Source organism: Filicampus tigris, chromosome 6 (assembly GCF_054856515.1).
Source record: "Filicampus tigris isolate MCC_2025a chromosome 6, RoL_Ftig_1.0, whole genome shotgun sequence".
Taxonomy (NCBI): Eukaryota; Metazoa; Chordata; class Actinopteri; order Syngnathiformes; family Syngnathidae; genus Filicampus; species Filicampus tigris.
Genome location: NC_141222.1, coordinates 21,996,523 through 22,012,060, shown reverse-complemented (window position 1 = coordinate 22,012,060; position 15,538 = coordinate 21,996,523). Strand labels below are relative to the sequence as shown.

The window sequence follows — 15,538 nt, the reverse complement described above, 5'->3', positions numbered from 1 at the left end:
CAGAACTTCACGCCTCCCGTAATGGAAATATTGGCCGCCCAATAGCACCACCCATCAATACTGTTCGTCATCAGTAATCGTTTCAGGAAAGGACATACTAATCATAAATTCAAGGATGCAATACTGACCTCAAGCAAGCGGCATATTCCCGACCAATAAATAACAGTTTATTACTGCAAAGCATGAGCTACAAGGTGAAATTTGTAGTCTAAAGTAGTTAAAGGAGAGTTTGCACTTTTAAAGCTGCTAGCAAGATTTAAATTTATCCTCACTCGAAGCTCAAGGAAACCAGTGACCACTCATTCATTCACTCTAACTCAGTTCAACTTTTTAAAAGGGCGCATTTTCAGATTTTTGACACTCTAAGAAAGGGTGTCAAATTCATTTTCACCACAGGCCGCGCTTAAGTTCCGGTTTCCTTCAGAGGCCTGCTATGACTGTGAAAATCATACAAATGACCTCATTATATGCATATTCAAAAGTTTTCCCTGTATTTCATTTTTACGGTGTATATAGACATTTTTTTTTTTTGCAACAAACTGAATTGGGAGTCAGAAGTCATGGAAAATAGTGACAACCAAATATTAACGTAGACAACTGTTTATTTATTTTAAGAAGGGATTTGGTTGAGGAAGAAATCGGTCTCGGTTTTCTACCAAAGTGAAAATAATTTAAGAAGAAAACTAAAGTAGAAACACTATTGTTTAGTGGGCCAGAAAAAAAAGATGTTGTGAGACAGATCTGGCCTTGAATTTGACACCTAAGATCAAATGCCGCTGTAGTCTGGATTGCAGTGAGCTGGCCTTTGGACATTTTTGTTTCCAGAGTGGTGGAAATAAATCGTTTTCTTTTGCCTACATCAAGTTTGTTTGTTGCATCTGTTTGTCCGTTCATATACACAGACAAAAATGGCAGTCCTCAAAAATACAGTCCCTTCCAAATGTTTTTTCCAGGCCTTTACTGCAGCCTCTTTCAGTTTTTTTTTGTTTCTGGTAGTTTCTCCCTTCAGTCTTCTCTTCAGGAGATGAAACTCATTCTCTATTGGGTTAAGGTCTGGCGATTGGCTTGGCCAATCTAAGACCTTCCACCCCCCCAGGATGAAGTCCTTTATTTTGTAGACTGTGCTTTTTGGATCATGATGAAGCTTCTCCTGATTAGTTTGGATGCATTTTTTCTCTAAATTGCCAGACAAAATGGTTTTGTAGACTTCAGAATTCATTTTGTTGTTACCACCATGAGTTCCATCGTCAATAAAGACGAGTGAGCCCGCTCGGGAAGGAGCCGTTCAAGCCCAAGCCATGACACGACCCCCGCCGTACTTCACAGATGAGCTGGTGTGTTTTGGATCGTGAGCAGATCCGTTCTTTCTCCATACTCTGGTCTTTCCATTACTTTGGCCGAGGTTAATCACAGTCCCGTCAGTCCATAAAACTTTCTTCCCAAATTTTTGTGGCTCATCTCCGTACGTCTTTGCAAAAGTCAATCCGGTCAAAAACGCATAAATGGAATTCCGAACGTTTGTTTCATATTCATCTTTTGATCTGAAACAGAAAGGAATTGACCTAGCCGTTCCAAAACTTTTGGAGGGGACTGTTGCTTCTCCTCATGGTTTGACGTATACACTTTTCAATGTGTCATAGTTACACTATTGCAAACAGCGGGTGTACTTACATGCACATGCTACGCTCTAACATGCTGCGGCTTTGGAGGTTTATCCAGTGTAATAGCATTTTAAATAAACAAACCCTGCGTGAAACAGAGCTTCCTTTGTGGTGCGTCAGATCCTAGCCAGGGCCAATAGCTGTCACACATGGAAGCATAGGTTACAATAGGAAATTGAGAATTATGTTTTTACAAAGCCGACTTGCCAGCAGTGCTGCTGTGAAGGGGATGTACTGTACTGTGCAACGGTTGTCGCGACAGTTCAAGGTTTTGTTCGATCACTTCAGCATTTGGCATGGCTGCGAATCCCCCAGTGGATTTAGATGCCGTTGCAAAGCCAAAATCAAGACGCCGGTTAATCTAAAAATCGTACGACTAATTGCAACGGCAAGCAGTACAAATGTGTCGGTGACTACATGGGGGGAATGCTTGGCTTCTCCCTGAAATAAGGCCTACAAAATGACATCACACATGGGATTGTTGTGGAGTGTTTATGCAGAGATTTCCAGAGATAATTGTCTTATATTAACTAACAAATTCAGTCCTTATGTTTCCCTAAACGTATTTTGACCCTGATTTAACAAAAAAAAAAAAGCCTTTATTTTTTGGAGCACTTCAGGTTTTTGTGAGATTTTCCTTTTTTTGTTTTTAAGTTTGACCTTTAAAAGCTTGCGCAATACGTATTTTACCATGTATTATCATTTATAACTGAAGTTTCTGAGAAAAAAATACCTGTTGTTGAACCTAACCATTAATTTATAAATATTACTAAATATATTACTCTATTATGTATGATTTTATTTTTATTATGTTATTATTTTTAGGAAAACCTGATGTGGTAGATTAAACAAAATAAAAAATAAGGGCAATTTCAGAATCAGCGCAAAATATTTATTCTGGAAATGTTACTTGCATTCTCTGATTTAAAAAAAAAAATGTAGTTGAAAATTTGTTAAAATCTGCTTTCGACAAATGTCTTAGCTCGTAAATTGCAACGTTAAGAAAATAAAACAATATTGTGAATTCAATATTACATAATTTTAGATGAAAAAGCAAAAATTGTCCTCATCAAATGTCCCTTTTTTCTTGTTTAGAAATCATTGATGACCTTTCTCATCTCGTGGATAAGACAGATGGTCGCATTCGCAATGAGACACGGCGAGTGCAGCTGGTGGAGAAAAAGTCAGCCTCTTGTGGTAAGTGGCTTTGTTCACTTTATTATGTAAAATTTTACATTAGGCTTCATTTGATTTGACGATATAAGTTTCCCTCAAATAGTCAGCACGGGGCGACCGTGCTGATACCTTGAGTTGATTTATTTTGTCAGTAAGCGTCTTCCTAACATTTATTGGACTTAAATCATTATTTTCTTGTACGGCCAGGGGTCGATTAATCACCTCGGTAACTTCCCAACATTTGCTGATCTCACTCATTAGTTTGAAGTCTTTGGTGTGGTAAACTGTCGAACCCAATACAGATGTAGCAGTGCATGGAAACACGAGATCCAACTTGCAGTCCGGCTTTTGAGAAGGATCGCAAGCAACACATTCTATTAACCCATTAAAGCCGAGAAGGCACAAGCGTTTTTCTACCACAAAAGCCGGAGGCGCTGTTGCGCGTTTATGCCTTTAAAGCCGGGAGAGCGTATACCATATTTTTCGGACTATAAGTCGCACCAGCCATACTATTTTAATTACTTATTTATCAAAATGTTAGATTTTAACCGTTTAAATTATTTTTATGCATATAATTATGCATTTTAATAGCTTTTAGGATTTATCTATATGTTTTTTTATGTGGGTTACAATAAGATGTGAAATGATAGCCTTAGAACGCCCTTCTGCGGTTGTTTGGTGTATTGTTTGCTGACGTTGAAAAGGAAAGAGATACAATATAATGTTAATAATTTCACACATAAGTCGCTCCAGAGTATAAATCGCAACCCCGGCCAAACTCTGAAAAAAAATATGGTACGTTGCTTTCTTTTTTTAATCCAATTTTCGGTCTCTTAGAAAATGAAATGCATCAGAACAGACATGTGACGGTGTTGTGAGTCGTCGGAGGATATCCTGAATTTTTTCGAGGAGTAATGGCGGCACAATCGTTCGCGGGAGCTCTGATATAAGTCACGGCTGTGGTATAGACGACGCGGTTGCGGATTTTAAAGCTATGAAACCAGCCAAACGTGATATATGGTTAAGATATATGTTCGTAGATAATGACGATTTCAACGTCTTAGTAAGAGAATACAGCACGGTAAGTACCACTCGATTATTTTTGTATCAAAAATAGTACTTCACTTGCATCTTCGATTGAAACAGCGGAAATTGATAAACACGGACGGGGCCCGTGTGAAAGCCACATCCAAGCTCTCAAATTCTCTTGGAATCAGGTTTCTATCTGCTACAGGGGCTGAGATATTAATTCTTTTGTAGGAGTTGAATTTCCGCAAAAATGTCAGGTGTTCAAGGGTGACTCCAATGACGACCGTAGAGACATGTCTCACGAGGAGCTTCAGGCTTTAATGGGTTAAAACACCTTCCGCACTTAATGTGTCTACGACTGATCTTTAACAATCGAGCTATTTCTTCCATTTCTATTGATTTTGATTAATGGTGGTTAATTACTTCAATGCGTCACTCGCTACGGCCCTTGCTCAACATTACCTCAACTCTGCTTCAATTGTTGTGTAATGCTTTCAATGGTCTTTTCCAAAAAAATGTTGGTCAACAGCTTCTCAGAGGGGAATTACTGCAGCTGGCTCAAGCCAATCTGCGGAATGCGTGAGCGCGGGCTGACCCCCGTTTGCCCGTTGAACTCGGGCAGTGTTGCTTAGGCAAATGTTGCTTTATTGTGTGATGAGAGCCTGCTAGCAGTCAAAGAGGCTAAACAGAAGCAGAGCAGACACTATGAAGGTCTCGCCCCTGAAATGCTTGATTGTGTTGGCTGTGTCCCCATGGTGCCCGAGTGTGAGCTTATTTGTAGATCCCAGAGCTGCCACTCCACCCCTCTCCTCCATCCCTGCATTCACCGGCGTTATGTGTAATACATTTTAATACAGCTACATCATTCGTTTTTGAGGGTGTGTACATTCCCAAATGTACTTGAATCGAAGTGTCCTTGTGCATACACGCTTGTATTTATTGCTGTGCGTCTGGCCTTCTACACACATGGAAAAATTCTCCCTTCCTCTCCCAAACATCTTTTTTTTTTTTTTTTTCCTCCATTCCTCGCTGTCGACCCCTTGCTCGTCTCTGCAGTTGTTTGGCAGCCGCCTTTGTGTCAAGCAGAGAAAGAGCCGAAACGACGGCATGCCGCAAATTGTTCGTAGGGCTTCCCCCTCGTTCTCCCTGGCAGCATGTTTATAATTCCTTAGCTTTCAGTCCTTATTTATTTTTGTAACTACGCCTTATCCAAAGCTGGCATTTTGGGTGTTGTGTCTTAGCAGACCTAGCGACGTCAAGCCTTGACAGTTGGCTTCAACTTTCTGCCCATTTTTGACACTGGAATCAAACAGTGGTGCGCAGATGCTCAGACAGCTCTGTCACTGTCACTCTTAAAATACTGTTACTAAAAAAACACATGGTATTGGAAATTTATATCACAGTGCTTCCCGAGTACCGGTATTCTTTAAATCCCTGTTATGAACCTCATTGGAAGAACAAATCCTTTTGAGTGTGGTATGAGATTAGACATCACTACCAGGCAACATCAGTAGTCCTTAAATCCTTCTCTTCTCTGCAGGGCTAATCCACATTTGGTATAGTACCACTTCAGTAATCCCGAAGGTGACTTGCATTTAAAGTTGGGTCGTGCTTTTTTGGACTGGAAGAAAATCACTGAATTGGTGAAATGCTTGGGAAATAAAGTATACTGACAATACCTTAAAATGGAAGTCAACCCCCAAAAAAATCTTTGCGATGATATGTATGTTCTATGCTCCTCCACTAGTTTAAACACGGACGTTCTGATTAATATTGCGTTTGTGGATTATGAGTTAAGCAGCTAAATCCACCCATTTTTAGCCATCTCAGAGGGCGGCCATTTTGCCACTTTCTGTCGACTGAAAATGACATCACAATTGCTCAGGGGTCAACGACCAATCACGGCTCACTTGTTTTCTGACGCTCTGCCATGGTTGGTTGTTACCTGAGCCCTGAGCAACTGTGATGTCATTGGCAGTTAACAGCATTGACAAAATGGCCGGCCCCTGAGATGGACAAAAACGGGTGGGCAACTCGTATTCTCCACAAACACAATATCAATCAGAATGTTGTGTTTAGACTAGTGGGGCTGCATAAAAAACATTATTGTAAAGAATTTTGCGGGCGTTCACATCCTCTTCAAGTCGTCACTTATGTAAATTAGCTCGTTGGATGACATGTTGATGCCTTTATCTTATACTCTTCGGAAACTTGAAACACCATGAATTGTTGATTTTCAGAAGCAACCTTACGCACTGCCTGTAAAAGCTCCCATTTGATCCTCAGCCTTGTTCTTTATAATCGGCACCAAACCAGAATGATGGGACAAAATCAACCGTGAATTTTCCGCCTTGGTAGCATCAGAGCCATAACAGATGTGGGAAGTCTCTGTATAAGGGTGTTCCGCAATGCCGGGGCAGCGGTCTGAAGTTTAACTCCTGACACTCAGTTCTCCCCACATGAAAATTAGCTTCTGTTGTGGCTCTAATACACCAATAATGTAGGACTCGCATTCAGACACTATCCAGATCAGAATTGCTGCTGAAGTATTCCAATTAATTTATCACCGCTTTATGTTATCTGTTTTATTTCTTTCAATTTTTATCCAGAAACCGTTTGGAGAGTAGTTGAAGCTGGAGTGTCAGGATAACTTTATTACCATAAAATGTGTCCCATTTCATTGGGGGTCATCGGATCCTTTTGTGGTCCAAAAAGGTCTTTGAACCGCAAGCAAAAGAGCACACAGAGTGACGAGTGTGGGAGGTTGAGGATTTGGCGCTCGCACCAATTATTTTGTCGCTTGTGTCTGAAAATTGCTAAGATGGGCCTCTGGACCTCTTGGGTGGTCGGTCTATCAAACAGACACCGAGCATCTCCTTCAAGCATCACTGTCACAGCAGATTTGTAATCTATTTGGCAAGCAAATTTTTACCATTAGTCTCCAGAGGCACCCTGAGGCTCAGGAGGAGCCTGTTTAGTCAGAGACGGGGAATGATGGTCGAAAGAAGAAGAAGAAGAGGAGGGTCACTCCGAGCGTCTTATGCGGCGCAATGTCTGGATTGTGTTACAGTGTGAGAATCGTTGAAATGCAACACATGCCTGTGGTGCACACCTCAACCATCACCGTTCTCTTGTCACTGGGATTGCTGACAGATGTCGGAACAATAATTTCAGACTCGTGTATATAAAAGAGAAGTTAGAATGTATACAAATATGTGGTGCGCAAAAGGCATTATAATCAAAAACAAAACTGGATTCTTGAGGTCTTTGACAGCTGCGCAGTCAAGCAAATTACCCATTCGATCAGACCACCACTGCGTCGTTTTCTCCAGAATCCTTTCGAACTAACTTACCCTAGATTTTCCCCCTTTGGGAAAGACGACTCATTAGGCTGCCGGGTGGGAACGGAGGCATAGCAAGCCAAGGAATGAGAGAAATGTAAACTGAAAGTGAAAGGCCGGGCAAAATACCAGCCGCATGCTTAATAACAGTGGACGTCTCGAGTCCATAACGGGACTCTCGACAGCGTTCGGCCCAGCCCAAGATGCAGTTGTTTGGAATCTTCACACAGGCCATTCTAATGGGAAAATAATCAAGGCGAGGCATCTGGTTAATGGTTGTGTCCTTGGAGGAGCTTTTACCAATCACAACGGGTACTTGTATCATGTCTCATTGCACACACATGACTTGAATTGAATGAATTACTCAGAGGCCGCTAGGAGTTTCTCAGGGACCATGCAGACCCCAGTTTGTGAAACTATGCGACGGGCATAAGGTCCATTTGTATAAATGGAACAAAAAGATAGAAATCTGTATACGGTGCACTATAATGTTTAAAGCGGATGTCAACGCAGACATATTTTTTTCAAGAATATGTTCTATGCAAGCCCTTTAGTTGAAACAAGGCATTCTGATGAATATTGCCTTTGTGAAATTAGCGTTAATCCACTCGTTTTTAGGCATCTGTGGGGGCGGCCATTTTGTCTTCTGTCGACTGAAAATGACATCACAACTGCTCACAGCGACCAATCACGGCTCAGATTCAGAAAACAGGTCAGTCGCGATTGGTCGTTGTGAGCAGTTGTGATGTCATTTTCAGTCGACAGAAGACAAAATGGCCGCCCCCCCCCCCCCAGATGCCTAAAAACGAGTGCATTTTGCTGCTTAACTTATATTCCACAAACGCAAAATTAATCAGATTTGCCGTGTTTCAACTAGTGGGCCTGCCGGAAACATATTCTTGAAAAAAATATGTTTGGGTCGACTTCCGCTTTAAATACGGAAATACGGTTTGTCAGAATGGTACCCTTTTCCTTCCCCACAATTCCACTTGTTGATTATTTTATTTACTGGCAATAATACAAACTGATATTTTCACATCCTAAAACACTTTGCGGATGCGTGAGGGTGCGTTTACAGATTCATTCCTGCTTCCATAGTATCAGCAAAAAGAGCGCTTATCCACTCAAGGCAGAGTCAGAAACACATGCCTATCACAATGCGCAATCTGTAGCATTAAGGCCTCCGCGGTTGGTGAACACACGTCATTTGCATGATGTCATCAGGAGACGACTGCTGATGTATGGTGGGAGCCTAAGCTCATAAGGCTTGTTACGGGATCAAGACGAAATTAGTGGTGAGCCTCAAAAGGCCTCTTAACACCTTCATGAATGTGTTTTACCCCAATCTCTCAAGTTCTTCAGCTGCTTTACATAAAGGCTGACATTTAGAGTACGTAATCAAAATAATTCATTAAAGGCACGTCAACACCAACGTTTTCTTTACAATATGTTCCAGTACTGAGGAAAGGTTTTTACTCGATTATTTTGCAAAATTGTTCAGCCCATTGATGACACTTCCACAGTGTTATGTCTTTGTACGCTTTTTCAACTGCGGAGGCCCGCCACTTTGCGTATTTAGTAGACGTGCATTTTTAAATGTGTCTTCTGAATTAATTTCCGCTTTTTTTCCCCCCGCCCCCCCAGGGATGCTGGTGGTGATTGTGTTGCTGCTTATCGCGATTGTCGTGGTGGCTGTGTGGCCTGTGTAGCCAGCGTGGACGCAGACACATGCTGGATAAGAGTCCAATCTGAATGAGGGAATCCTAAGATTCAAACACAGATGAAGACGCTCTCTCCTCAAGGTTGATTTTATTAACCATCATTTTCAACATCAGTTATGTGCGTCATCCAAATCCAAGCTTTGCATTTTTTTTGCCCTCACGGTTATACTGTATTCGCATTAACGTAGCGACGGCAATGTTGTCATTTGTTGTGTGGGTTTTTGTTAATGGAGATCCACTCCAAAACAACGGTTTCAGCGTATAACTAACATGAATGGAATCTTCCTACCCTATAAAGCTTTTCAAGTAGTATTTTTTTTTTAATGAATTACATTTACACTTAATAACACCACTCCTCTTCTCTGATTGTATTTTAATTAAATACTTTAATTTTGCCAATCGTGGCTTTGCTACTTGACTATTGTTTTATATAACCTGAAGGTATGCATTGAAATCTGTAATTAAACTCACAAAAATTCCACATTTTTCAGTGTAACAAGAGTTTATTTGAAAATCTGCCTTTATTTTAGTTCTACCAGGTTGGTATGTTCAGTAGTTATAATTTCCTTCTTCAATTAATGGCAACAAACTAAACAATGACAGCGCATTAAAAAAAAAAAAAAATACAAATAAAAAGTTGGAAAACAGAAATCCACAATAGCTTGTATAATTAAATATATTCATATACCTGTATATATAATAACCATAATATATTAGTACACATTGTAAAAACAACATTGCAAAAAAGAAAGGGCTTTAAATGTGACAACTAAACAACATTTACAATTCATAGTATGAACACGAAGCAACACTTTTGTTGGGAAGCTCTCGGGGCGGTGCGGTAACGCGGAAGGTTCCATTGTGTACTAACACGTTAACACTGTCACATGATATAATGTTGGAGGAGGAACTGTAAGAAATGTGTCAATGTACATATATCTGAATAAATGATGTCATTATATTGTGTCTTTGCAGCAGTCGGTAAAAAGTGGAGTGATGAATCATTGCGCAGAGGAAAATGGATCAAAAACAAACACTAATCCTAAAATATGGAGTGATGGTTTGTTTTCACAGGAATTTGAATATTTGTAGGTACTGAATGAAGAAACTCAAAATCAATGTTGACTTTTGTTCACTTAAAGAGCGAATTGTTTTGTATAAGGGCCTCGACACTCCAATCCGACGTCGGCCGTCGGCAAGTCCGTACAAGCCGTCTGTTTGGTGTGTCCCGAATGGTCGTAAATTCTGAGTCGTTGTCGGGAAGTCTGGCGGGGGGGGGGGGCGTGTTCGGCCGATTCAACATGTAGAATCGGGTCGTGCTGTCGGGACAAATGATCACTGTGATTGGCTGTTAGCTAGCGAATCAGGGCACTGGACCAGAACGGGAAGTGACGAATGCGGACTAACGGTTCAAACCGAAGCTTTTCCTCAAGAACTAAATCAGCTTCGCTCCTTTTCCACATCTCCTCCGTGTACATAATGGCTGTCTAGATAGAAGAGCGCAAAAAACAAAAACAAAAAAAACCACCACGGTGGCCGATGTCGGATTCGTGACTGGGGGGGAGCCTTCACCTTACTGATTTACTTTATTTTCTTAGTTTTTGTTCCTTCTTGGATGAAATCTACTGAATTTTTGCAATAAACAAAAATATGTTTTTTTCCTAAAATGTCACTCTCTTTTTTTTCAACCATTGATGACATTTTTATATTGATTAAACTGAATTAAATACATAGCTATCTGCACGTTGAAAGACTACCTACCTATTTAGGTAGTGATCAGTCACTACCTATAGAGTTCTTGTCAAGTGAAAGAATATTGCTTTCCTTTGCCTTATATATTGATTTTTTTTTCATATAGTGGTTTAAACCAATATATTTCTGTAAAGAAACATCACAAAGTTCTGTATTACAAGTGTAACATGAATATGTACCTTTTACCCCGAGGGTGTCCAGGCCGCTATCCTGCATGTTTTAGATGTAAATCCTGATAATGATCCTGATCATTTGAATCAGGTGTGTTGGAGGAGGGAAACATCTCAAACATGCAGGATAATGGCCCTTGAGGACCGGATTTGGACATAATCCTAATTTCACTTTGACCACTCTCATAAATGGTGGCATAACACGTCACAATGTTCAGAATCAGTCTCTTAGCCTGTTGTGTATCTAAAAACGATGTAACCGAATCAAGGAAATGCATTTCATTTGAACTTAAAGCACAACCAGGTTTAGTCTTCAATATCCATTATTTGAATCCCAAATTGTTAGTGTTTACCCGAAACCTTTTTACATTTGGATTTCACCATATTTTGGATGATAGGAAATGGAAAACCAGCAATCCAAAAGTAAAACCATGCAGAGGAGAACCTTCAGTGGTGAATGGTGGCTTTTTGCACTAGCCATTAAAACAGAAACAGAAAGATGATTTTATACTGAGTGTAAAACCAACAAGTAGCCATACACTTACTGGATTGGTAACATACTGGTAATAGGTGCAAAATGGGCAAATCCACAAGAGATGGGTGTCAAAGTTAAAGAAAGGGTCAAACCAAATCTGCAAGGTGAGCTCCTTCAACCAAAGTTCACTAGAGAAGAATTCCTAAATAATTCTTTTCATGCTACTAAACAAACAAAAAAAAAAGCAGCGACGTCAACAGTCTCTTTCGGCTGTAGTCTTCTGTCTGTCTCTGTTTCATTCATTTTTTTTTTTTTTTTTTTTTTTTTTTTTTAAGCTTTCCTCTGGAATCCCTCTCCTACTGCGTCTTTTCCCATCTATGGCTTCTTGCACTTTCCTTTCTTCTCACGCTGTTGGAACTTCCGCAGCCTGCGCGCCCACGTGTCCCTCCACTGGATAACCAGGCTGCCTTTGTCGGCTACCACGCCGCCGCTCTGGTCAGGGGAGTCCTCGTCGTTGCCCAGCAGCAGGTACTTCTTGCCGGGCTTGATCTTGGGACACTTGCAGGCCACGTCTTTGGCGCGGACCCACAGGAACTGGTCCCCGCGGCGGATGCGGCTCTCGCCTTGCTTGTAGACGGAAATGACGTTGACGGTGAACTTCCACCACTCGCCGGACTTGTCCGATTTCAGAATGTGCACCTGGACAGCTGCGGGTATAAGAGGAGCAACATGAGCTTTGCTTCATTTTAAATGTACTTGATTCAGCAGCGCTGTACATGAGTACAGAAGAAGGAAGGGCAAACAGTTGTTTGTTATTTGTAGTTTACTTTATTACACAATATGACACAAGACTTAGTTACCTTCTTTTTTTTTTTTTTATCTTGCCCTCGACAAATACTCCTTATAGTAAAAAAAACTAAAATAATACTTAAACTAAACCGAAGCATTTTTCAAAAACAAAAACAAACAAACCTGCTCTAAAAGGCAAATTCGATTTCAAAAACAAAAAGTCAAAACGAAATAAAAGCTAACTTATGATGAATGATCAAAAACTATTGGTCTAAATATCACCACAGGCTACACAGCTGGCCTAACGCAGTTTTGGTGAATTAAATCAGGGCGCAAGGCGGACGGATATGGTGTATATCAGGCAGAATTCATTCATAAATATGTAAACAGAAAGCATTAAACCCTCTAAATTACTGTCGAAATCAATTCATTGAATGCATTATTACTATCATCATTAATATTATTATTAATGTCAATCAATCCACTAGCCTACGCTCATCTGCGAAATTACCGTCGCCGCTGCACACTGTCGCTCTACTTGCAAATTAAATATTCACTCCACTCGTTTTCACTACATTACTGATAAATGGGCTGAAGTGTGGAGCAGAAGTTTGTTATATTAAAAAAATATTCAAGAAATTCCTTCTTGAGGCCATTCTATTGGCAGATACTCAGTGTGCCATAACTTCTGCACCACCTTGCACGCACCTGCCGCCGCACAGCATGCTATTCTGTACGATCATTATTACAATCCTGCTGAACTTCTTCACCCGCTGTACCCCTCCCTCCCGTCTTTTGGACCCCCCTAGTGATTCTTTCAACATGTCGCCCCAAGAGGCTTGTAGCGTCATTTTGTGACGCAGCATGCCGCCCGGCTCTCCTGCTGATCCTTTCAAAACAAAGCCCCGACTTGCTTTCGTTCCTGTGGTGTGCTTGAATAGTGAGATGAGATCTTGTCTCTGGTCTGTGGATCTGTCTTGGGGAGAGCCTTTTTTTTGTGTGTGTGTGTGTGAACAATGCTAACAGATTTGTTATACATAAATGTTTTGGTCTTACAGGTTAGGCTTACGCTAAAAAAAAACAAAAAAGACCCGCAAATGAACCATGAAAGGGTAAACTACTTAAACGACAGTTGTTAACTTACTAAACAGTTTGACTTGCAGTCTTAAAGTGGAAGTCAACCCAAACATATTTTCTTTAAGAATATGTTCTATGCAGGCCCACTATCTCATTAATATTGTGTTTGTGGAATATGAGTTAAGCAACAAAATCCACCCGTTTTTAGCCATCTCGGGGGGCGGCCATTTTGTCACTTCTGTCGACTGAAAATGACATCATATATATATATATATATATATATATATATATATATATATATATATATATATATATATATATATGTATATATATATATAAAACCTTGCATGCGTTAGCACAGTCTCCCTGGTCAAAAATCCAGGAAGTAACCACATACGTTTTACTTCCATTTGCTTGGATGCCACTGTGTCATCCCTGGATACCAGTAGAGCTCAACCATTTCATGCACCGTACCACATGCGGGCACTCTGTGCTGTGATGACTGATGCTGTCTGCAGGGAATGGTGTACGTATTCGCCGACATTGATGAAATTCATCGACGCTGTCGCTGTTGAGTGCCGATCCGAGCGATAAGGCTACTCTCACGACATTGTGGGCCATCGCCGGGTTGGAGGCGCCTTTAAGATGCCCCCCCTTAGCTACTGCAAATCCCTGCGGAACAAACCCTCAATCGGCCCGCCCGTCAAGTTGCTGAGGTATTCCGCGGGATGCTCGGTTGGGCACTTCAATCGGCGAGGAGAGCAAAAGGGGGAGAGGTCACACGTCTTATCCGCACCTTGAATGGCGTGGCGGGCGGACGCTCGCAGGAATGCGGCGGGAAAACACAACAGCATATTTGAGGGGGCGGTCACAGGCTCCTTAATGAGGATCCCTCGTGGAGCTAAACCCAGTGTCACGTTCACCGAAACCTCCTTCTTTTTTTCGACTGCCGTCTTTGTCGCGGCAGATGTAATATGTTTTGATCTTTACACGCTATGGTAAGCCATCAGTGAAATGTCTCCCCCGTAAAGTGTAACGTGGAGCTGAGATGGATGGGATGGAATATGTCTTGGGTCTATAGGATTTACTGCAGACGGGATCAAGCATGTGCGCAGGGAATGATCTGGAGGTGGAGCTGAAGGTGCTAGTTTAGTTTGCATTTAAAACTGACAGAGTTTGTATTGAGAAAGGCAAAATGTGCTTGAATTGGTTTGTTGTCCGTACGATCCAGTTGTTTGTAGAGTTTAAAAATGCTGCTTTAATCGGGAACTTTTGTGTTTTTCCGGCTCCCCCCCCCCACAAATGAATGTTAATCTCCGTTCACCGTTGACTCACCGTAATCCTTTTTGCAGTACTTCTTCATGTTGATTTTCAGTTTGCCTTTTGATGCTTTGCAGTAAGAGTCACAGTCTGAAAGCATGACAAAAAAAAATAAAAATACAGTGAGGGAAAACGTTGATTATTACCATTAACAGGGAATTCCAAGGAATGACCACATATTGTCATTTTTACTCGATAATTTATCATAAATTTTATAATTCTTCAATTTTCACATTTATAGTCAGTTAAGGATTTTAAAATGTACTAATAATTTATCGTTGAAAGATATGTTGTTTAGAGAAGATCACTGCCACATGAATTTTACATTTCAACTCGAAATGGAGCATAAAAAGATCAATCATTCTCAAAATAACTGGAAATAAATGAAAAGAATTTCTAAAATAAAAATGTTTTCATGAAAACGAACACACACAGCCTCCGCAAAGGCTAACTTCAAAATAAAGCTTAGCAATTCATACATTGAGTCATTGATGCCAATGCAATAGCCTTCGAACGCTTTTACTTTGAAGTTGGCCCGCGTGGTAAACGGCTAACTTTCTTGTGTGGGCCGCTGTAGAGACCTGATGGTCCCATCATCAGGTTTGCAGCGTTACAAATTACCAGCCCGTAGCCACTTATTCCCTGTCAAAGCCTGGGAATCATTCAACCCAATGCGGACCACCCCCCCCCCCCCCTACCGCCCACTTCGACGCTCCCCCGCCCCGCCACCCATCACCTCTCTCCAAATCTCACCTCGCTTGTCACCTCGACCCCCCGAAAAAACGTCGCCCTGGGATCAAGGCCTCAGCGAAGGGCCGTGTCAAACGTTTGCATTCATTGCAGCGTGGACATTGGAAGAAAGAGCGTTGGGGGGGGGGGGCGGTTGGGCAAGCTATTGCAGGGTGTGGAGGCTGGGGCTGGTATAAAAGGGGTCATTGCCGCACAAAGGGAGGTCAGGAAGGGAAAATTACCCATCCATGAAGAAGAGTTAGGAGCAGAAGACACTTTTCTTAGGGGGAGTGTGTCC

General features: G+C 41.3%; 2 protein-coding genes across 2 annotated transcripts in view; one reads left to right on the top strand and one right to left on the bottom strand.

The window, feature by feature from the left end:
* The window catches only part of stx8 (syntaxin 8), a 32,673-nt gene extending 22,784 nt beyond the window's left edge, over positions 1–9,889 (top strand). The window contains exons 7-8 of the mRNA XM_086033368.1: positions 2,757–2,858; positions 8,852–9,889. Of these exons, the coding sequence (XP_085889494.1) occupies positions 2,757–2,858; positions 8,852–8,916 (167 nt within the window). The 3' untranslated portion in view covers positions 8,917–9,889. The remainder of the gene's footprint in view (positions 1–2,756; positions 2,859–8,851) is intronic.
* Positions 9,412–15,538, bottom strand: part of LOC147146261 (netrin-1-like) — a 54,104-nt gene continuing 47,977 nt past the window's right edge. Inside the window, exons 6-7 of the mRNA XM_086033366.1 lie at positions 14,527–14,601; positions 9,412–12,032 (exon numbers count right to left, since the gene is read on the bottom strand). Coding sequence (XP_085889492.1) covers positions 11,701–12,032; positions 14,527–14,601 — 407 coding nt within the window. The 3' untranslated portion in view covers positions 9,412–11,700. The remainder of the gene's footprint in view (positions 12,033–14,526; positions 14,602–15,538) is intronic.